General features: G+C 46.1%; 1 protein-coding gene across 4 annotated transcripts in view; it reads right to left on the minus strand.

Moving 5' to 3' along the window:
• Positions 1–23,514, minus strand: part of Uvrag (UV radiation resistance associated) — a 227,097-nt gene that overhangs the window by 85,179 nt on the left and 118,404 nt on the right. For all 4 annotated transcript variants that reach the window (XM_075953312.1, XM_075953313.1, XM_075953314.1 and 1 more), the window contains 4 exons: positions 18,094–18,178; positions 15,915–16,002; positions 14,848–14,908; positions 8,137–8,302 (listed from right to left, as the gene is read on the minus strand). In XM_075953312.1, the coding sequence (XP_075809427.1) occupies positions 8,137–8,302; positions 14,848–14,908; positions 15,915–16,002; positions 18,094–18,178 (400 nt within the window). The remainder of the gene's footprint in view (positions 1–8,136; positions 8,303–14,847; positions 14,909–15,914; positions 16,003–18,093; positions 18,179–23,514) is intronic.

The raw sequence follows: 23,514 nt of genomic DNA on the forward strand, positions 1-23,514 counted from the left end.
GTACATAGCTTATCTAAAGAAAGAATACTAAACATTCCTCTAAGAGCCCTTCTTCAAGCTTCTAAAATGATTCTCCCATATAATTCACATTAAGTTAGATTATTATGTAGCAACTTGATAAAATATGGAGGGACATCTACTGTCAATAATATAAATACAATAATACAGATACAAGAAGGTAGAGGGAGCCGTGCTAGGTGAGATGAGGGACTTTATTGTCAGGCAAAGATGCCCACTGTTAAGTCAAGAAACTGGAAGTTGATGCCCAGGACCCTTATGGAAAGAACCGACTCTCAAATTGTTACCTGACCTTCATGTGCACATCATGGAACACGGGCACATGTGTAGGTGTAACACATACACATGCACATGTGAGTGCATGTTCACACACATGCATGTACATGATGCAATAAATAAATGTAAGCAGAAAAAAAAAGAGACTTTTAAGGTACTCTTTTTCAAGTACATATCTGGTCATGGTCATCTCTCTTGCTTAATATACAACAGAGATCCCTTCATTCCTTATAAGTGATGTTTTTCATCACTAAATTCGATGATGTCAGAGAAAACAGTGGAGGGGATTACTTGAAGGGCCTGACTCTCTAAAAAGAAAAAAAAATCACTAAAAAATTAAGCAAAAATGTCAAAACTCTGAAAAATAGTCTGATTTCCACCAGCCAAATGAACACTGCCATCAGGCAGGAAGAGGGGAGCGGGAGGAAGTAAAGCCTATTTTACCCTACAAAAACTGGCTTATCCCGACTTGCCTAGGGGCTGCCTGTAGGACTCAGAACTCAGTGCTGAGAAGCAGCTAAGTGGTCAAGTCAGTCAAAAGGCAAACAACCTGTGCACAACCACTGGAGGAAAACCCCAGGCAGCGTCTCAGTGTGCCGAGGACTAACGTACAAATGGCAACTGATGTAACTTGTGAGGACACAAAGTTCTCCTATATCCCAGGATAGCCAAGGATGACCCTGAACTGCTGACATTCTTACCTGTACCTTCTTGAGTGAGGGTCTTACAACAACAGCGAATCCCAACTCTACCAGGGCCAAACTAGCAAAGAAGCTCAGTGAGTAAGGGCGCCTGCTGCCTGCTCACGGCCTGATAGATTGAGATTGATCCCTGGGATATCCCTCCCTCCCCCACTCCGCTACTGTCAAGGTAGAAGAAAAGAATTGACATAAAAATTGTCCTTTGTGGCTGAAGAGATGGTTACATTGTTAAGAACCCTGGCTTCTGCTATTCCAGAGGACCTGAGTTCAACCCCCATCACCCACAAGACAGCTCACAACTGGCTGTAACTCAGTCCCAGTGGACTCTGGCACCCTCTTCTGACTCTCGCAGGTACTGAATATGCATGGTCCCCAGCCGTCAATCCAGGCACACCCAGACACATGAAATAAAAAAAATTTAAGAAATTGTCCTTTGACTTTGTCGTGCAAACCATGGCACACAAAATAAAAATACTTTAAAAATGTTTTTTAAAAATGGAAAAGGTAGTCCAGGCAGATGATAATTAAAAGAGAACTAGGCGTTACTAAATTAAAAGCATAAAAAATAAGTCTTTGAGTAAAAAAAAATGTTATAAGTGGGCAGATGGGTCATTATATACATCATATATATATACAGTCAATCCATAAATGGTTGATGACATCTAGACACATATACAGTGTACTACAGCAATGCAAACTGCAAGAAGCTAATACAGACAGAATGGAGAAAAGATGAAGCAGTTCTTACTCCAAAGGGTTGAATGCTCAGAATAAATCTGCAGTAATGTGCAGGACATCCACACTGGGGCCTTGACGGCACTATAAGCAACCAGACTCAACAGACAATGCAGTACACACATCACAAACACATGCCATAAAGACAAGGCATTACAAAGCATGTTCTTCTTTAGTATATGTGAAACACTCCAAGATAAGTCATAAGATAAAAAATTAGAAAATAAATACATAAAATCAAATAGCATTTCCTTAACTTATGAGTTAATGAAAAAAATCACAAGGGAAATCAGAAAACACGCCGAGACGACACAAAACACAGCATACAAAATAAATGTAGAAATTAATAAATGCCAACGTTATTAAAATATCAATATAATTTTACATTATATAAACTAGAAAAAGAAGACAACAATAAACCACCAGTGTTATAGAATATTATTTTAAGATGTGTTCTATTTGCTTATGCAGTGGAATATTTGTTTAATGATGCAAAGATGTGTTCCATTCCTTTATGTTGTATTTGTTTAACTCTGTGAAGCTGTGTTACTTTGCCAGTCTAAACACCTGGTTGGTCTAATAAAGAGATGAACGGCCAATAGCAAGGCAGGAGAAAGGATAGGCGGGGCTGGGAGATAGAGAGATAAATAGGAGGAAATCTGGAAGGACAAGATCTAGGAGCAGAAGGAGGAGGAGCCCAGGGGCCACAGAGTAGGGAGCCGAGAAAGGTATATAGGACAGAGATAAAAGCAGAGAGGCAAAAATAGATGAGATAATTTAAGAAAAGCTAAGGCTGGGCATTTTTAAGTAATAAAAAGTCTCCATGTATATGGGGGCTGGGTGGCGGGCCCCCCAAAAAAGCCAAAGAGTAAAAAAAAAAAACAAAAAACCAACAAACCAGCACAATGAAGGATATTATAAAGAATTCAGATTATAGAGTATACAAACCAATAGAATCAAAGCAAAAAGATAGTTCTCTAAAAAGACGACAAAATTGACAAACCTTTAAACTACGATAAATCAGATATAAAACTGGAGGCAACAACACAGACCTCACAGAAGTAAAATGATGACAAAAACAGTATAAGCAGCTAACTGCACCAAGACATCAGAAGGAGAGCTGGGATGATGTGGGTACAGCCTAGACACACAGCCAACTGCACCAAGACATCAGAAGGACAGCCGGGATGATGTGGGTACAGCCTAGACACACAGCCGACTGCACCAAGACATCAGGCGGACAGCCAGGATGATGTGGGTACAGCCTAGACACACAGCCGACTGCACCAAGACATCAGGCGGAGAGCCAGGATGATGTGGGTACAGCCTAGACACACAGCCGACTGCACCAAGACATCAGAAGGACAGCCGGGATGATGTGGGTACAGCCTAGACACACAGCCAACTGCACCAAGACATCAGAAGGACAGCCGGGATGATGTGGGTACAGCCTAGACACACAGCCGACTGCACCAAGACATCAGGCGGACAGCCGGGATGATGTGGGTACAGCCTAGACACACAGCTGAGTGACAGAGTAACTGCAGAGAACTGGAACAGGTGCACAATAAGAAGAAACTTCTCAGTGACTTAGAAACCTCTTTTAAATAAAAGCTCAAGACCAGACAGCTTCACTGGTGAATTCAAACAAATATTTAAGACAGGATTAACAGAAACCTTCAAACTTTCCAAAAGTTTGAGTGGGGATCAATTCCTTCCTCATTTTAGGTCAGGTTACTCTGATTTGAAAGCCAGATGCACATTAACAAACAGAAAATGAGAGTTTTAATACAGGTGTTAAAACTGCGCACAGAGTTCAGCGAGCTGAATCTAAGAGCATGTTCAAAGGGATTCTCGCAGGAATGCAGCCGGTGCCACGCAGCCCGAGTGCTGCACAGCGCACTGAGAGCAGAAGCCATGCAGCCCCTTGGCCACTTCATAGGCTGTCCCTTCACGACAGAACTTCCTGGACATGGCTGGGGACACTCCTGAAGAAGCACGGGGCTCCTAGGCTGGAGACACAGATGCCTTTCCCACTGTCTCCTGCTGCTCTGCTGAAGCTCTCGCAGGAACAATTAGGTAAGAAGAACAAGACAAAACAAAGAGCATCCAAGTTGGAAGGAATTCAGACTTTTTCTGTTCACAGACACGGACATATATATAGAGAACTCAAACAATCTGCGAGAGAAAAGAGGAAATTATACCGAAATATATTTAGCCAAGGGCATGCAAGACTTGTGTATTGAAAAGTATAAAACACTGCCAAGAGGAACTGAAAAGGCCCTGGGTAAAGGCAAGCTCTTACTATTATTAATTGCCAATAAGATGTCAATACTTATCAATAACATGGCCATCCTACTCTGACCCATGGATTCTATACAATCCCCTTCCAAATCAAAGCGGCTTCTTTCTTTGGAGTTGGCAAGACGGACTCTCTGATTCCTGGGGAATTGCAAAGGGCTTCAAATAGCCAAAACAGTATTGCAAAGGAACACATTTGGAGTTCTTTCCCCTCAAAACTGCAAACGTTATTATGGTCCCGGCATAAACACAGATGTGTAGACAACTGGAATAAAAATAAGGGTCTAGAAATAATCCATGGCCAGCTGATGGTTTTTGCAATAAGGATGCCAAGGCCATTCAAGGGAGAAAGAACAGCTTTTCAACACACTATAAATAAAAAAAAATACTCCAGAATGGAAGAAACAGTTACCTATAAGAATTAAAATTACAATACTAGTATAGAAAAAGAGAGGATAAATCTTTATGACCTTGGACCAAATGATGGGTTTCAGATTTGACACAAAAAGCTGAAACAACAAAAAAACTGAACTTTATCAGGACTAAAAGCCTTCTGTGCACCAGGGGAACTAAGAGGGCTGAGAAGTAATGGTTTTAATTGCTTCCTCTTTGCTCATTGATGGAAATTCCCACCCTAGCACTATAGCGATTGTTAAATATGCAATATCTCATCCCAGACCAATGGGCCTAAGAACAGGTTATCAGACATGTGTGCTCACACCACCAAGGAAGAGGACACTGCACACCATGGCTAGGGGTTGCATTCAGGAAAAAAAAAAAGTGAACAGTCAGAACGTTGAGGTGTGACTATGCCAGAAATGTAACCCCAATTCAACAGTGTTGGGAGGTGGAGCCTCTTCTTAAAGGGTGGTGGGGTCAGAAGGACTCTGTTGTCATGAATAGAGTAAAGCTATGGGCCTCAACAGGAGGAATCTGGTTTCTTTACATGGCTTCCATCCCTCTCCCCACACGTGAACATGACTTGCTCCTGTCTGGAGGGTGCAGCAAGTGGAACAGGCTTAGCCTCAGGGACAGAGACCATGTCAGGACTGTGAGCCTGAGCTTCCCGGCCTTCGGAGCTGCAAGATGTTGGGAGCAGTGAGACCCCAGATCCTGAATTTCTTGTAATCCCCTGATCTGAGTGCCTACAGCTGCTCTGAGCACGAGACCTTCAGGAGTTCCTGATGGCAGGAGAGTGGTTTCTGTTGGGTTTGGCTGGGGTGTGGCTATCTCTATATAATCTGCCCCTGAACACAATAAAGGGGGTATTCTTGGGGAATTCAAGGATGACCCGTGTCGCTGTCTCTCTGTCTGTGTGTGTCTGTGTATTTTAACCTTCAGCCCCCTTGCCTGAAGCTCACGAACTTGGTGCCAGCGCACAGAGCGCAGACACGGGGGCACAGTGCGCAGCAATGAGACACAAATATCTTGTTTATAGATCTCCCAGCACATGTGCACGCCTGCACACAAGTGCACACTGCTATAATAGCACAAACAGATTCGACATGGGTCTGTTTAGGCACACAAGCACACCGAAGACAGAGGTGAACCCTGGCTGCTAAGTAGGATGTACACAAAGCTTTGCGACTTGAACAACAAAAACAACAACCTAATGAGAAAATGGGCAACAGATAAGGAGATAAACACATGGTCACTGAGCGTAAGAAAAGATAATGAAAACCACGAGGGTGCTTTTCCCGTCTGGAAACACAGGATGGCGCGGCTGCCATGGACAACCCTTTGGCGATCCTCTCAGAGATAAACATGACCCAGCCACTCCCCGGAGGTGAAGAAATAAAAATGCGCATTCAGCTACGAGTAGATATCCACGGCGACACTATTCACAGAGCCACGGGTAGAAATAATCCAGATGTCCATCAAGAGGTGAATGAAGAAACAAGATGTTCTGTACACACTTGACAGAAAATTATTGGATCATAAAATGGATGAAGTACGACTGAGCTTCAGCATGGACACATATTGAAGACATTATGCTAACTGAAAGAAGCCAGGAAGAAAAAGGTCACATGCTGTATGGTCCACATCTATAAAATATCCAGAACAGGAGAATCCACAGCGACAGGAACAGATTGGCGGCTGCCAGGGATTGGGGATGGCCAGGGGTTAGGCGAAACTGTTTAATGGGCACAGGATTTTATTTGGGGTTTCAGAAGTATAGAGGTGCTAGGTGTGCTATGGTGAAAATGTACTAAAATTATACTGAACGCTTAAAATTTTAGATTTTTGTGTTATGTGAATTGCAAATTGATTTTTAAAAAGTATCTAAGAAAGGAAAACAACGCCCTGCTCCCTTTGTCAAATGTATACATGGCAGGCTCTCATCGGTTCTTATGCTTTATAAATGCAAAGCATACTTGGGCTCAAGTCAATCACAACATTGGAAAAGGCACTGGTCTAACTTAGTCAAGCGCTCCTTAGCCGAGAGCCATTGTTCTTCCAGACATACAATCATTCCTTACTATCTGAGGGAGACTGCTGCCCACCCCTTCATGGTTGCCAGAACCCGTGAGTCTCAAGTCCCTTATGTAAATGGCATGGTATGTGCATACAGCCTACGCATACTCTCTGTATGATTTAAAGTATTTCTAAGTTGCTTCTAAGCCCTACTATATGACGACAACCGCAAGCCCCCGTAACTCCACTGCTGCACAAAAGAACAGAATGGGTACTCGACACCTGCAAACAAACAGTCAGAGCAACACTGTTGGCGTCTAACAGCCGTTCCGCTGGTGCTGGGGAGACGGCTTAGCAGTTGGGGGCACACGCTGCTCTAGCCCATGGGTGGGGAACTCACATGTATGGATGGAACACACAGATGCTGAGGGCTGGCCACACTGCTAAGCTATCCCGTCGGTGCCCTCTCGGCACAGCAGGCTTTACCTCCAAAGACAGAGACGTTAAACTGCTTCCAAGAACCCTCGTATACTTAGCAAGGTCTAATTTTTCGTGCCCTGGAAACGCGATCTTCCCCATCTAGGACAGTGGTTCTCAATCCCACTCCACATCAGGACCACCATTGCTCAACTGTGAGTGTGCTTCCAACAGAGCCAGGCTCTCCGGGACGGGGTCGGGAATCCAGGGGTCAAAAGCTCAGTTTTCAAGACTCTCAAATGACTTTAATGTGCAGTTAGAACAGAGAATAGTTCACCTAGGATGTTCCATATCTCCACTCCCTGCCTAGCCACTGGTGTCTTAACTTCCTTTGGCTCCCCCTCTCCCCTGCCCTCCCCTTTCTTGCCCTGACCCTACCTCCCAGACATGGGGGCTGCTGGGATTACAGTTCACAGAGCAGATTTGCTCTGGTGTTTTCTAAATGCCAATTATTTATGTTGGAAAGTAGTATCTTTCTAGAAATTGAGCCATTTGACTGGAATTATCCCCTTACTCTCCAATGCCCGTGTACACATTTCTGCTGGTCCTCCTTTGTCCATTCCCCAAACTGTGATTCCATCTCCTCTCTTCTTTCTAAATCCATCCTTCCAGGGCCCTGGGCACTGAGGCCTGCTCTGTTGTTCAAATGTTCGAAGACCAGGCCTTCTGCCTGCTCTGCATTGCCCCCTTCTCCCCGCCGCATAGCAACACAGCTGATGTCCACCTTCCATGTTGTTTCCTGGGCTTTTGCTAAGTGGTCTTTAGCTGTTCACTTGAGACTTAGATAATTTATATTCAAATACCTTTTCTGGTGCAGGAACTTAGGATATAAATTTCCTTGAGCCCAGATATAGCTCTATTCCACCAACTTTGAAAAGCAATATTCTCATTATCATTATGATTCCATTTAAATTTTATACCTTCCTTATGGTTTCTTCTCTTACCTGTAGGTCATTTAAAACTTGTTTGCAATGCTAAGGGTCAAACCAAAACCACAGCACACATGAACCAGGCACTTTCCCACTAAGTCATACTGCCTACCACAGCTGGCTTGTTTTGGACAGTCTCGCCATGTTGCGAGGTGTGCTTGACCAAAGTTACCGGTCACATAGAAACTGTCCTCAGTGAGAAGACACTTCTCATCCAATGTCCTCACCATTTCAACCACGTTTCCAATCAGCTTATACCCAAAACAAACAAGAAAGACACTTACTCTCGCTCCTTCTCCGTCAGCTTGTCGTTGATATTATCTTTGATGGTTGATCTGGACCCCTTATGAATGATGGGATATCTGAGGGGTACTTGTAGGAAAAAGGAAATCATGGAGACCAAATGTGCTGTGTAACCAAGGGCAACGGCAATGCTTCCATCATCTTTTGCTGTAAATTAAAAAAACAGAGGCAATTAAAACAACCATTTACCTCACAAATGTAGCTCTAAGGAGGTCTTATGCAAACACGTGAGAAATAAAACATTAGTCACTTATCTAAAGTATTGAATTTATGCAAATCTAAACACATTACCAAGGCTTGAAATTTTGCCTACTAATTACTCTTAAGAGCTATCTCCCAGTGATTAGCGTGTTGAGGTCAACATGTAATACACATCTTACGCAAGAGTTCTCAGTGTGCCCGAATAGCCATTACTTTCTTTTGTCCACTTTAAAGTGGGGAATTAATACTCGAGTCTATCACATAATGTAACGCCATCAGCTCGACAGTGACAAAGACAGGGTCCAAGTGGACAGCTTAGTCAAAACCACACTGGTAAAACCCGTAAGCCACAGAGGGAGAGGGAAGACTACTTCTATGCCTCAAAAGACGCTGCTCTCCAAATATTCCAAGTCTGAAGTTGTGACTGAGCCTGGGATGTCTTCCTGGCGGCTGAACTCTGCCTCCTGCTTTCTAGAAAGAGACTGAAACATTCCGAAGAGCAGAAGGATTGACCCTGAGAAGAAACTCCTTTGGAGGGGAGAGGGGGTGCAAGACTCACAGGGGCTCACACTCCGCGACATGGACACTACCCGTTACGGATCTAACACTCCCTTTCTATATGACAAGGTAGGAAAGGGGTCGAAAATTTTCAGAAAGCAACAAAAAGCCTTTTAATGAGCCTCCCAAAGAAGTCAAATGTAAACCGCTAATGGTCAGTGCCTCAGCATCTAATGCTTTTCATACTACCAAAGGATAATGGTAACATTAGTTACATTTGCATATTTCTGATTACATACACATCTTTCTTAAGAGAGCAAAGACCCGAATGTGCATCACCTCCCTGCAGTGGGCAAAACCAAAAGCCATCTTGAAGAGAACTGCACTACAGAAATGAAAATAAATCCAAAGGATTAGCAGACGGTAGAGTCAGGTAACACTGACCTTCCGCTCAGTTCGTCCACGCTCGGCACAGCGGCCACGATACTCCCCGCTCTCCCTATTAAACACCCTATGAAGTTTCCCGTTTCAGGCCATCGCACACCTCCAGCCTCACGGTTAAATACTGTGGTGTTAGATTTCCAATATTGAAGCTTTACACTAAAAGGCATTTTAAAAGGACCGCGAGTGGAGCCTTACAGGGCCCAGGAGGATCTCAATGCCCTCCAAAGGAAACCCCTGCCTGGTAGGGAAGCCACCGCAGAGCCCCCAGTGGGAACATGTGAGATCATGTGGTTAATTGCGGCAATCGCAGGTCATGCAACCTCAGCTGTCACATTCTGTTGTCAGTCATTTCAGCTGAAAACTGAAAGGTTTAAGGTTCTCAGCATTCTGAGATCTACCAAAGCCAAACTTCGGCCCTCTGAGGTCTGCTTTCCCAGAAGGCATTAATGAGGTCCGCCACACCTAACAGAGGGGAGTATAGGTTTCCTAGGCGCTCTGGGCAGTAGACAGGGTAGTGAATGATAGCTCTGCTGTTGCAGAGTCAGAGGGAGAGGGGCGGGTTCTGGAGCAATGGGAGGAACTGCAAGACTTAGGTAGGTACTAACACACCAGGGCTCGAGGAGCTTGAGAGCAACTGAAAAACCCACGGTTCCCACATAATAGGTATTTCTGAGTTGTTTTTAAAATGTAGGACCCCATTCAAAGCGGGAGCTTTTGTGTAATTTTTATGATTAAAAATGCACAAATATATACCAGCTACACAAACATGAATCAATTCAGTGTTCCTTTGAGCCATATGCTGGACAAACTGTTCGTGTTTCAACGCATCTGCACAGTGAGATCTCAAAGCTCTTCCCATCCTGCCTTCCCAAGCCCCGAGGCGTCTGTTAGGGAACCAGGCACCCACTGATGCAGGCAGGACACAACAGTTAAGACTCTAATCACTGCCACGGCGTCCATGAAATCATTCCATGTTCTCAATGAGATGCTGTTTGATACGGACTCCCCTTCCCAGGAAATCATGCCTGCATGAGGGACACGGACACAGAGGACATCTGGGTCCCATTACCACAAAAGGTTCTCGTGTTGTAGATTACTTAAGAACACTCAGGCACAAACATTGGGGTTTTTTGTTTTCTGCTCCCCGCGTGTCTCAGTCAATGGAACTCAGATGAACGTTCTTTTTGGACACCATCCTCCCACTGTGCTCAGCCCTCTCTGGCATGCCCCAACCACCACTTTCCCATTCGGGGAAGCATAAATAGTGGGCCCCTTGGTGGAGTTTCGCAAACATGGCTGACCCGTGCAGTGTTAACCCCTGTCTAGCAGAGGCTCTAACACGTGAGAAAATCAGCAGGAAGCCCCTTCCCTAGAACCTCTCCCAGAATGCACACCGAGTCTTTAAAGGCTTGGGAGGTCATTATTCAAAGACCAGGAAGAAAATGGCATCAGGACAGGAATAGAGGCCCTTAGGTTCAGGCAGACTGGTGCTATCTTCAGCTTTGCCACCAGCTGAGTCCTTAGACGGAAGTTTTTTAAATTTTTTGACCCTGCAATTCTCATTCATATTCTCTCTATCACACATAGAAACAAACAATATGCCCAAGGCAATTCTCTGTCCCCAGAGGAGTCTCATGGAACTAAAGCAGCAATATCAAACACCACCGCACTTCTTTGCAATTTTTGAAACAAAGTCTCAGGGACTGGAAGCTGGTTTTGCACTCCTGCTCTTCCTGCTCCCGATGTTGGGATTACAGGTACTTGATCAATATCTGTTGGCATTACTGCATTTCCAACACCTGACCTAAATCACCCTCTTACCCTCTTTTCAACAGGGCATTCTCTGGTTCTCTGAAGTGTTTTCCTGATCCCCCACTTTGAGTCTCTAACATAGACTATGCGTTCAATAACCACTTCTTGCCTAGCCTGATCTGATGCCCACAACAGGCCTGCAATCTCCTGTAGGCCAGATCAGTGACTTAATCCCCCATATTCCTTTGACACCTGCAATAGTAGATAACGAGGGGGCACCTATGTCGTTATACCACAGAAATGTCCTGTAGAATGCAAACATAATACTACCGAACGTCCCTCGGTGGACATGGGGTGGACTGAAGAGGACCTTAGGCTAAAATTAAATGTTTGTTTCATCCTATCTCCCATTTCACTCTTCAGTGACTTCACTAGGGGCTACTGTGCACTTTTAAAGGACTGGAGAGTGTATTTGGCTTTGCTGAGCATTCTAAGTGTAGATAGCTGTGGAAGCCATGAGGAACACGGCATTTCAAAGAAAATCAAAATAGAACCGAGTCCCTTGCTGAGCTCCCATCAGGGAATTCCCTACTCAGCCCCGTGCAGGCCACAGCCCCTCAGAAGCCCTTGAGGCATTGGCCATATACTGGGAATGAAACAAACTGCCCCCAGCACCCTCAAGGCCCTGCGGGCCTCTCCCCCTCTCTAAGCCTCTTCCCCTGGTGCCAATAAAGACCTGATCTTTGCTCTCCTTCCTTCCTCTCCCATTTGCAAGAATTTCCAATTATCGTTTACTGAGGACTTCCTACATGCAAAGCTCTTTCAAGTATCATCTCATTCAACTGTCCCGAGGAATTGGCAATGCAAATAATCCAGGGGCGATACAAGCTCAGAGAGTACATGATTTCCTAAAATAGCAGTCTTCTCTCCATACTATAGTGCCGAGGGTTTCAGTGCCAAGTCCCTTCCAGCATGACCTCCGATTTTGGAACTTAAGCCCTCTCCAGCTATAGCCTAGTTAGTTTTTTCCTTTCATATTGTGTATTAAGTGTTGCTCCTTAGAGTGGTCTCCTTCCCTGTCTGACACACACTGTCTGGTTAAGTATCTGGTTATTAATTACATCCTTATTGACTGGCTGTTTCCTTCAGCAGGCTGTGGGTTCTATGAAAGGACAGAACATGCTTGCTGTCCTTATTAATTAACGTGTATTAATGTATTCATTCCAATAATTACACCCTCAGGACTCAGCACAGTGTCTGGCATATAGGTACTCAGTAAATGTATTTTTAATTGTTATTTTATTTATGCGTATGGGTGCCCTGCCTGCATGTATCTGTGCACTATGTTCATGCCTGATGCTGTGGGGCTGTTGGATCACTGTGAACTGGGGTGAGGCAGATGGCTGTGAGCTATCATGCTGGGAATGCAACCCAAATCTTCTGGAAGAGCAGCCAGTGCTGTTAGCTGCTGAGCCATCCCTCCAGCTCCCAGCCAATATCTTTTTAGTGAGTGTGGAAAACAATGCACCATGAGCTTTAGGACGTCACAACTTTGCCCAGGATGAACACCAATGCGCTGTGTAGGAGAGACCTACCCGGATGCTCGAGGGTCCGTGTGCCTGGGGGGGACCTACCCGGATGCTTGAGGGTCCGTGTGCCTAGGGGGACCTACCCGGATGCTTGAGGGTCCGTGTGCCTGGGGGGGACCTACCCGGATGCTCGAGGGTCCGTGTGCCTGGGGGGGACCTACCCGGATGCTCGAGGGTCCGTGTGCCTGGGGGGGACCTACCGGGATGCTCGAGGGTCCATGTGCCTGGGGGGGACCTACCCGGATGCTTGAGGGTCCGTGTGCCTGGGGGGGACCTACCCGGATGCTTGAGGGTCCGTGTGCCTAGGGGGGCCTACCCGGATGCTTGAGGGTCCGTGTGCCTGGGGGGGACCTACCCGGATGCTCGAGGGTCCGTGTGCCTGGGGAGGGACCTACCCGGATGCTTGAGGGTCCGTGTGCCTGGGGAGGGACCTACCCGGATGCTCGAGGGTCCGTGTGCCTGGGGAGGGACCTACCCGGATGCTCGAGGGTCCGTGTGCCTGGGGAGGGACCTACCCGGATGCTTGAGGGTCCGTGTGCCTGGGGAGGGACCTACCCGGATGCTCGAGGGTCCGTGTGCCTGGGGGACCTACCCGGATGCTTGAGGGTCAGTACCTGAAGGGGGGACCTACCCGGATGCTTGAGGTTCCATGTGCCTGGGGGGGACCTACCCGGATGCTTGAGGGTCCGTGTGCCTGGGGGACCTACCCGGATGCTTGAGGGTCAGTGTACCTGAAGCGGGGACCTACCCAGATGCTCGAGGGTCCGTGTGTGTGTGTGTGGGGGGGACCTACCCAGATGCTCGAGGGTCAGTGTGCCTGAGGACCTACCCGGATGCTTGAGGGTCAGTGTGCCTGGGGGGGACCTACCTGGATGCTTGAGGGTCCGTGTGCCTGGGGAGGGACCTACCCGGATGCTCGAGGGTCAGTGTGCCTGGGGGACCTACCCGGATGCTTGAGGGTCTGTGTGCCTGGGGGGGACCTACCCGGATGCTTGAGGGTCCGTGTGCCTGGGGAGGGACCTACCCGGATGCTTGAGGGTCAGTGTGCCTGGGGGACCCACCTGGCAATGTTGCTAACACTATCCTCAGGCTTCCTTTGCTTTCACAAGCATTAAAGATAAATCAAGATGCAGAGTTTTTATAAACCTGGGTGTGCCCCAATTCTCACAGCACTTACACAAGACTGACTGGACACTAACTCCAACATGACATGGCTTACAGAAGGGAGCCAGAACTGGGACAGAGATTTCCCATCTCCTGGGTATCACTGTCCTGACATCAGGTCCCAGCTACCCATGTGTTCTGTGGGTGGACGGGAAACTCATTAAACTCCACTGGAGTCTATGACCACGACAGCAATGTTCTTTAAAGGGAGTGGAAGAACCCCTGATGAGCACTAACCACCCTCTCCCTCGGTTCCGGGATGTCCGGCTGGCCTTGGGAGCACTCTGCAAAGCTTACTGGGAGAACTGCAAGCAGCATTTATGCTATGGGGGGAAAGTATCAGTTTGCTAACAACGACAACGGTCTTGTGGGTTGGGGAGCTGGTTCAATGGGTAAATAAGGTGTTTGCTGTGAAAACATGTATTTGCACACTCACAGTGTGCATGTATGTATGTATTTATACACTTATACATATGTGTATCTGTATATGTATACATGTGTGGTATATTTTCTTTGGTGTATTTGTACAGAAACTAGAAAACAGAAAAGATTTTAAAACACAGAAACTATTTTGAATTTGAATTCTGTAATCCCGCTAATGTAAAAATGAGAAGTGAAAATTCAACAAATTAAAGCTATGTTAACAGAAATACCACAGGATACGATTTCAAACAGTTTTCAGAATGGAAACGGCATGATTATAAACAACAGAGTAGTGCCTACCCTGACTCTGCCCCTAGCTAGACACAGATTCTCATAAAGGCCAACTAAGACCAGGAAATTACTAGCCCGATATCTGACGACCATTGAGGTTTTTTTTTGTTTTGTTTTGTTTTTTTAAATTTCAAAACAAGACTCAATAATTATTTGTTCCAGGATTAGGCTAAATATTTTGTTACATTTCCTACCGGGAACCAGATTCTATGAACTTCTAACTGGGAAGGGACATAAACTCTTTGGACTAAGTATCCATTATCAAAATAACTCTATTCCAACACACATCACATACACCCAATCTTCAGAAGTAAAAAAGAAATAAAATACCTTGGAAGTCCTCAGAATTAGGCAACTTGACACCACATATAAAATAATCCTTATGCTCATTCTGTGAATTTAATCAAAGAATGAAATTAATTCATTGTTCTAAAAAGCAAAGAAGCCACTAAGTCAAATCTAGAGTTCAGCAGGGCCGGTGTCACCGTCTGACGGCGGAGCAGCATGGGACACATGGCAACTGTCACACCACTTTCCTGCATTTTGTTACACTTGACATTTTCATAGTAACAGCACATGTGCGTCCTCCAAAGAAAACGGCACGTGAAAGTAACATCGTAAAATGTCTTCCTGCCAGGCATGGCGGAGCGTGTCCTTAATCCTAATGCTTGGGACAAAAAAGCAGGAAGACGCAAAGGTCATTCCTGGCTGCACAGCATGTGTGAAGAAGCCTGAATTACATGATAGCCATTTTAAAAAAATGGCTTTAAAAAGAAACATTCTCACTAACTCATATCTACTGCATAAATAATAACAAGATTTCAAATTCTATTGTTTTTTTCCTCTGAAACCTAGTCTATAAAATAGATTACCATTAACAAAGACACTGTCAAATTTAGCAGACTTGGTTTTCTAAATAATAACCCTAATTAGTCTTATTTCACTATCATCTTTTATATTGACTTTTGAAAATCACAGTTACCTCCGCGATACCGTAACGAACACCAGTGCACATGGGCCACTTGGCAACCATGTTTCAGAGTGGAGCACACACATCAGAAGGCTCGTGTCGAAACAGTGGATAACTAGCTAAATGAAAAGGTGCTGAAGGGACCAGAAATAACTCGGCATTCTTTGTGCAGATGACAAATCCTATCCGTCAATGTGATAAGCTGATATAGAAAACAATCGAACTATGGAATCTGAGGCCAGCTGTGTGTGTGTGAGAGGGAGAGAGGCCAAAGGCCAGCTCTGGGAGGTGTTCCTCAAGATGGCCGTCTGTCAATAGGACCTGGGGATCGCCAGTTGGGTAGACTGGCTGGCCGTTGAGTCTTAATGTTCTCCTAAACCACGAGAGAGCACATGGAACAATAGCTGGTCAGGGATTTGGAACTCACCAGATCAATGGGGTAAATGTAGGAGAGCTCAGAGAGTAGCTGCCTGCACCGGATCGTCAGCTGGGCGTTAGTCTTCAGAAAGAGTTCTCTAGCGAGGAAAAAGGAAAAGTACATTCGCTTATTTCTACCTAGTTAATACGGAGAGGATTAAATGGTCTGTTGTTGGCCAGAGAATTTCAGCAGTGGAGGCAAGAATGACAGACACCCCAAGTCCCGACCCGTTTCCAACAGTGCTAACTATGTTAACTTTCTACGGTGGGCTGCTGTGGGTGCCCAGCACTGTGTCAAGAGCTGTAAAGGATAAGACGACTGAACGCCCATGCCTTGAGCGCCCACCACTGCACACCAGAAGCACTGCAAACGTGTTCAATTATTCCACCGATCACAGTGGGCTATCACTACACTCACTCCTAATAAGGAAGCAAGATTCGGAGTAAACGTTTAATGACCAGTAACTTAGTGAAGCTGATTTGATTTCAGGATTTGATCTACTTGGCATTTCCTTCAAAAAGAAAGGAAGGACCCTTTCACAGCTGCATGTCATAGCTGTCTCAAGAAACACCCTGTGGGATATAAGAAAAATAACAAAATAAACCAACAGCCGAGCAAATGTGGCCCAAAACATCCGCGGACGATGTTTCCTGCCTGACTTAAAAACTTGGAAACAAAAGGCACTGAACAGAAACTGCAGGTGAGAGCAGAGGGGAGGCCGGGATGCTGCCAAGGGCCTCTGTATACTGGCTGGTGTGTGGACTTTGCTCCAATTTCTAGTCAAGAGCACCCAACTCCTCTGGAAGTTTCTGAATGATGGGGTTACTTTTTATTTCTAATAATTCCCATGTGATAATCTCATTAGGGTAATGAGGTGAGTTAGGGTAGACATCCCAAGGACACAGCTGGTCCACTACAAAGCCCAGGCAGTACCCCCCTTCCTCCCATGAAGGTGCTGGAAGGGCTGGAGAGCAATCCCTGAATCACTCCTGAAGGACACGGTCAGTGTGTTTCAGGCAGTGATGGGCCTGGAGGACCGCAAGCCCAGCGAGAAGACAGAGCCTCCCCCACCTGGCTTCCTCCACCTGCCTGTTTACTTGTATCCTTGGCAACCCTTAAGATAAACCGGTAAACAGGGTTTCCCTGAGTCTGTGAGGCCCTTGAGTAAATAACTGAACTGAAGGAGGAGTTTGTGGGAATCGCTATTTATAGCTGGCTGGTGGTAACACAGGCCACCATCTGGAGTTTGTGAAGGTTATCGCCTCACAAGTGTTAGTCTGGAGGAACTGTCAGGGGGTATCCAGGCAGTGCCAGAACTGAATTAAACCGTAAGACACACAATTCTGCCTGATGGGAAAATCTGGGGTCAAAAGTATCATGAAGTCTCCTGTCTGAAGAGCCCTGAATACTTGATGGCTCTGCCAGGGAGCTGGACAGGGCGCTTCTCAGAGCCCAGCTTTTCTGTCTGCGCCCTGGGGAAAAGAACAGATATTCTCTTTTGTTGTAGGTCTAAAATTCTTGAGTCCTCCACTGCTAAAGTTCCTCAAAGGAAACTCTGATACGACAGAACCGGTCACAGGAGTGAGAGAGGGGGTTGAGAAAGCCCAGGGGTGACCCTGAGGTATAGGTGGGGCAGCTAGTGTGAGGGGAAAATAAAACCAACTACAGCTGTACAACGCCGCCGGTTTGTCGAAGGGGATTTGAAAATTCAGCAAAGAATCACCATATTGGGAAGAGGAAAATACAGAACAAAAAATGATATTTTAAGAGAAAAGCCCTAATAATAGCAGCATTGGGGGGGGTACGTAGTGGGGGAGGCTGGAAAGTTGGAGAGGCAGTGATTAGAGAAATATTCTAGGTATTGTTGAGGTAATCAAATGCAATACCAAGAAGCAGAAGTCTGAAGAAATCACTAAAGACAGCAAGCCAGCCAGCTGAAAGGGCATGGAAGGCTAGAGATGCCAAAGTGGCAGACGCCGTGCTGTGGCCTGGGCATGGAGAAACCGTGTCCGTGGTTTAGGCACTAGTGTTGTACAAACATACAGTCAGTATTCACAGATATCTGTGGAGTTATGAACGGGGTGCTGAGACACACAGGATGTAAGTCAGTAGCAGCCTTTTAAGACACTGCTATTAATAATGTCCCTGTACCGTAACACTCAGAGGAGCCGTGCTCGGCTGCGTTTACCTTTTCGCGGTACACTCCTTCCTCAGCTCGCCCAGGGATTCCTTCTGATGCTGGAGCTTGCCATGCTCAGTAGAAAACGCGCTTCCTACAGGGGCAAAGGACAGAGAGAACAATGGCAAATGTAACACTGCAGACACGGTGCTCAGCCACATCCGCACACGCAGAGCTCAGCTCAGCCACATCCACCCACGCAGAGCTAGGTCTCACTGCGGACACGATGCTCGGCCTCACTGCGGACACAGTGCTCAGCCACATCTGCCCACGCAGAGCTCGGTCTCACTGCGGACACGATGCTCAGCCTCACTGCGGACACAGTGCTCAGCCACATCCACCCACGCAGAGCTCGGTCTCACTGCGGACACGATGCTCGGCCTCACTGCGGACACAGTGCTCAGCCACATCTGCCCACGCAGAGCTCAGCCTCACTGCGAACAGGAGGCTCAGCCACATCCGCACACGCAGAACTCAGCTCAGCCACGTCCGCACACGCAGAGCTCAGCTCAGTCACATCCGCCCACGCAGAGCTCAGCTCAGCCACATCCACCCACGCAGAGCTAGGTCTCACTGCGGACACGATGCTCGGCCTCACTGCGGACACAGTGCTCAGCCACATCCGCCCACGCAGAGCTCAGCTCAGCCACGTCCGCACACGCAGAGCTCAGCTCAGTCACATCCGCCCAGGCAGAGCTCGGCCTCTGTCCTGGCTGTGAAGGGGTAGCGAGTTAACCGGCAAGGGGACATCGGTGCAGAGGGTTTTGAGATGGGTTAACCAGACGAACTGCAAGTCGACAGTGGTCCAGTGTCTAGCAGAAGCCAAGCAGCAGGACTCAGACTCTGCCCATGGAGTTCTGGACATTGACCAAGAAACCTTTATGAGACTTTCAAACTTCAGACTTCACTCCTGAAAGACGGGGTAACTCATTTTCAACCACAAACTCGACATAACATTACTGAGAATATAAAACGCAGAACAGGAAAGTTACCTGTATTTTGACTGCTACACTACAGTTCATATAAGCAGTTTTATGAACCTTCATCTTGCTTGTATATATTTTAGTGAAAATCACAGGGCACAGGAAACGTGCATTCTGATTTTTCCACATTATGTCACAGGCGTTTTTACATGGTGACAGCCTGAGGTTATGGCTGTATAAAAACTCACCTTTATAGATGTGCTTGTAGCACGATTATACATTTTTATCTCACAGGTTCATACTTGAATCCTATTACAAAACATTTCATTTCCTCTCGGTGCTTGCTTTAGTATGTTAATGACTGGTGTGGGTTCATATGCCTGAATTCTGTGACTATATTGAGTGTCTGAAGCTCAGTTTTGTGATAATAAAATCCTTTCCCATCCTCCACTCTGAGAAAATGAGCGCCGGTATTCTTGACAGCCCAGGCCTGATTACATCTCCAGAGGTCCTCTGGCAGAGAGACACTGTAAAATCCTGACAGACTAAAGCTGTGCATCTGTCAAAGGACTTTGCTTCATCAACTGTGATGCGGTAAGAAGAGCGACTGGACTCTTCTGCACGCCTGCCCACCTAGGGAAGATCAGGGAGCAGGCCGACTTGGACCTTAGCACAAAATCCACACTTAAGCAGTGTTTGTTTGTTAATTTAACCAAGAACTCCAGTCATGCTAGACAAATGCTGGACCACAAAACCAAAACCCTGGCCCTAAGCAATTTATACCCAAGGGTTCTCTAAGCTCCTTTTTCTTCTCTTTCAACTATAAAGACAATAAATGGAAGACTAAGTAAGACCCCAAACTCAATCAAGGAACCCCACTCATCTTCAGAAGCTAAATATCCTTCCTGAAACTTTGATCTTAATGATTTTAAATAGCATTAGGTTCACACTCACCACCCACATATGTTAATGATCAAGTGGCCCTAGATTTAGACAGAGTACTCTCTGCATCCTTGTTGCGGTGCCACTGTGACGGGCTGTCCCGTCCTGCTTGGACTTTATCGCTGCTTTACTGCATAGGACCTGTAGTGATGCCTGGTTCCTGATGCTGGTCACCTGTGCCTTCTCTCTTTGTACTTTGTTGTTCTGGCTACTAGCTAATAAGATAATCAACTAATTAATTGAGACAGGGTCTCACTGTGTTGTGTTGAACTCACAGAGATCCTCCTGCCTCTGCCTCCTCTGTGCTGGGATGAAAGGTGTGCATCATTATATAAAGGTGTGCACCAGCCCCAGTTTAAATATTCTAACAACCTCTCCAAATAACTGACTTTTAGTTTCGCTGACACGCGGTGCTCACCTTCTGCTTGTGGATTTGTCCTTTACCAGTGCCTTCCTCTGTCTAAAATGGGCTCAGCTTGTCTTCCTTCTGCCAGCTTAGGTTACTGATTTGAGGCCTTTCCTCTTCTTTTTAAATAGAGGTGTCAGATTTTCCTCTAAGCTTTTTTGTTATTTTACATATTCCTTTAACATTCATGTTTTATCTTCACTCGGTTCAAAACGCTCCCGGATTTGCCTCAGCATTTCTTCTTTTTGATCCATGGCTTGTAATATATGCATTGCATAATTCCTAAATTTTTAGAATTTTCCAGATATCTTTCTGACAGCAATTTCTAATTTATTTTTACTTTGCTGAGAAAACTACTCTGTGATTTTAATAATCTTATATTTGTGTCTTTCTTAGTACCAGATAATATTTTTAGATTTCTTGGTTGATATGACAAAAACCACAAAGCCAGTGTGCTTGTATTCAAGAGAAATAGTTCTGCTAGGTTAATGATTCCTGGAGAGACGGGACTAAACATCTCCTTACCCCAGACAGGACAACAAAGACAGACCAAACAGTTTGGGGTGACTTACAGAAGCACGGGCAACTTCTGTGCAGACACACCACTCAAGAAAATGTCTCGCTCCTCCAACAACCATTAAAGGGTTACATCCTTAGGAAGAGGCGGGGCCTCCTGTGTCAAGGACTCTGTCTGGCTCTCTGGGAAGTCCCAGCTGTTCTGACTCCATACGGCAATGGCAGAGTTCCACAACGGGAATGTAAGATCGTTTATTTTGACCCATTTTCTCCCTGTGTTCGATCAGTAACTCAAAGATGTGTTTCACTTTCTAACTTCAATTGTGCCCACTCGTTTGTCTTTCAGGATCACGAGGGTTTTATCTGTCCCTGGAACTGCAGGGTTTTTGGCTCTCTCCTAAGGGCGTACAGCTGCTGTTCATACAAAGGGATTATGCTGTTATTATGAGAACAGTCTTCATTTTCCTGCCATGTCCTCAGTCTTCCTGTGACTATCACACAAGCCCAAACCCGGCCATGAACAATGGATAAAAGCTTCAGCTGAATTCTTTAACTCTCTTCTACAGAGCCCCCGATGTCTCCCGTGTTCTGTCTGTGGTGAGCAGCACAGCTTCCTGCTCATGTCTCTGAACACACCTGGATTTCAGCTGCCTGCGACTGTAGCTCTCTGATGATGTAAGGAAAGCAGTGACTTTGAGCATTATCTCCTTTTTATTGGCTTAGACATCAAACTCCTCTCTTCTGTTCTAGGCTGGCACAGGGTGGCCTGTCCTGAGTACAGCTATCTTTCCTGTGTTACTTTGGCGCTGACCTGACACAGGGTGGCCCCGCCCTGAGTACAGTCGTCTTTCCTGTGTTACTTTGGTGCTGACCTGACACAGGGTGGCCCGTCCTGAGTACAGCCATCTTTCCTGTGTTACGTTGGTGCTGACCTGACACAGGGTGGCCCCGCCCTGAGTACAGTCGTCTTTCCTGTGTTACTTTGGTGCTGACCTGACACAGGGTGGCCCCGCCCTGAGTACAGTCGTCTTTCCTGTGTTACTTTGGTGCTGACCTGACACAGGGTGGCCCTGCCCTGAGTACAGTCGTCTTTCCTGTGTTACGTTGGTGCTGACCTGACACAGGGTGGCCCTGCCCTGAGTACAGTCGTCTTTCCTGTGTTACGTTGGCGCTGACCTGACACAGGGTGGCCCCGCCCTGAGTACAGTCGTCTTTCCTGTGTTACTTTGGTGTTGACCTGACACAGGGTGGCCCTGCCCTGAGTACAGTTGTCTTTCCTGTGTTACTTTGGTGCTGTCTTGTCCTGCTTCCTCTGAGTCCACAGTCACTTTACCTCCATTCTACCTGTCCAGTATTCAATTGCTTATTCCATTGAACCAAACAAGGTCAAGAATTCATTATATATGGAAAGCAGTGAAAATAAATTGTTATCAGACGTTCCTTCCACAGGCCCACCTCCCTGCTACTGCCCTTCCTAGCTCCTGCTGATTATACCTGGGAACTGCAAGTTTAAAATCCCAGAGGGCTCTCTGCCAGGAAGCCAGAAAGCAGCCTTCCCATCTCTGTCTGGGTAGCACTTTTCCTCTACTTTATTTATCCAAATAGACTTCTCTATGCTGGATCTTTGAAGACTGTTTTGTTCTCACCATGGCTATGGATTTATCCCTTATGTCTCTATCACTTCTATCAATGGGTGTTTAGGAGAGAATGAAAAAAATGATTCATTTGCCATTCCCCAAACTACCTTCAGAACTGTCTCCCCATCTAGGAGTAAACCAATGTTCCGCCCTGCGGAGATGGAGCCTCTGTGCAATGGAACACAGGCAAGCGCTATAGTTTTAACAACCAAATGTCACTGTTGGTGCCTATAAATTTGACAGCCAAAGAATATTAACGTTGCTTCCATCAAGAAAACAAAACACAGCTTCTTCAGGCTTTCCTTCACCCAGAGAATTTGGTCTCAGACTGGCCACTGGCCAGCTCCTGTCAAAGTCAGAGTTAAAACCAATAAACTATCATTTAAGTTTTACATATGATGTCAGATGACTAAAATCAATATTCTTGGATTGCGAAAGTTCTCTCCCCACCAAGCCGTATTTTCTGTACCAGAATTAGGATGCTGTCCTTTTCATAGGTTAAAATTTCCTCCCTTTAAGAAACTGTTCCCTTGCAGCAGGGACGGGAAGCAACTGGTGACTGTTGTACTTCTACACAACTGTTCTGACTGATGCGGGCAGCACTCACTTTAGGTCTTAGATCGGAAGCTTTGACTTTGGGGTTTTGACTCTTTGGAGAGCCCACATGATGTATCTAGCTAGAATATTACCTATGCTACACTCAAGCCTCTAGACAAGTCTGGACTTTGTCTAGGCTAAACAACCAGCACAAGCTTTCAGAGTGCTGGAATTACAAATATCACCACTCACCCAGCACAGTCTTAAATAGGGATGGTTTCACTTTCCCCAACATTTGGACGCTCTGTGCGTACCCCATGAAGGCCCAAGGGGGTAAGCAAAGCTACACAGCTTGCTTGAAATATTGCCTAAAATAACCACAAAGCACAAGGAGGTGCCTTGCCTAGCAAGCCTAGCTTGGTTCTCTATTTTGCTTTCAGTCCCTGTAATTCTCAAGCTTTTCTTCCCT

The sequence above is a fragment of the Microtus pennsylvanicus genome, chromosome 18 (assembly GCF_037038515.1).
Source record: "Microtus pennsylvanicus isolate mMicPen1 chromosome 18, mMicPen1.hap1, whole genome shotgun sequence".
NCBI lineage: Eukaryota > Metazoa > Chordata > Mammalia > Rodentia > Cricetidae > Microtus > Microtus pennsylvanicus.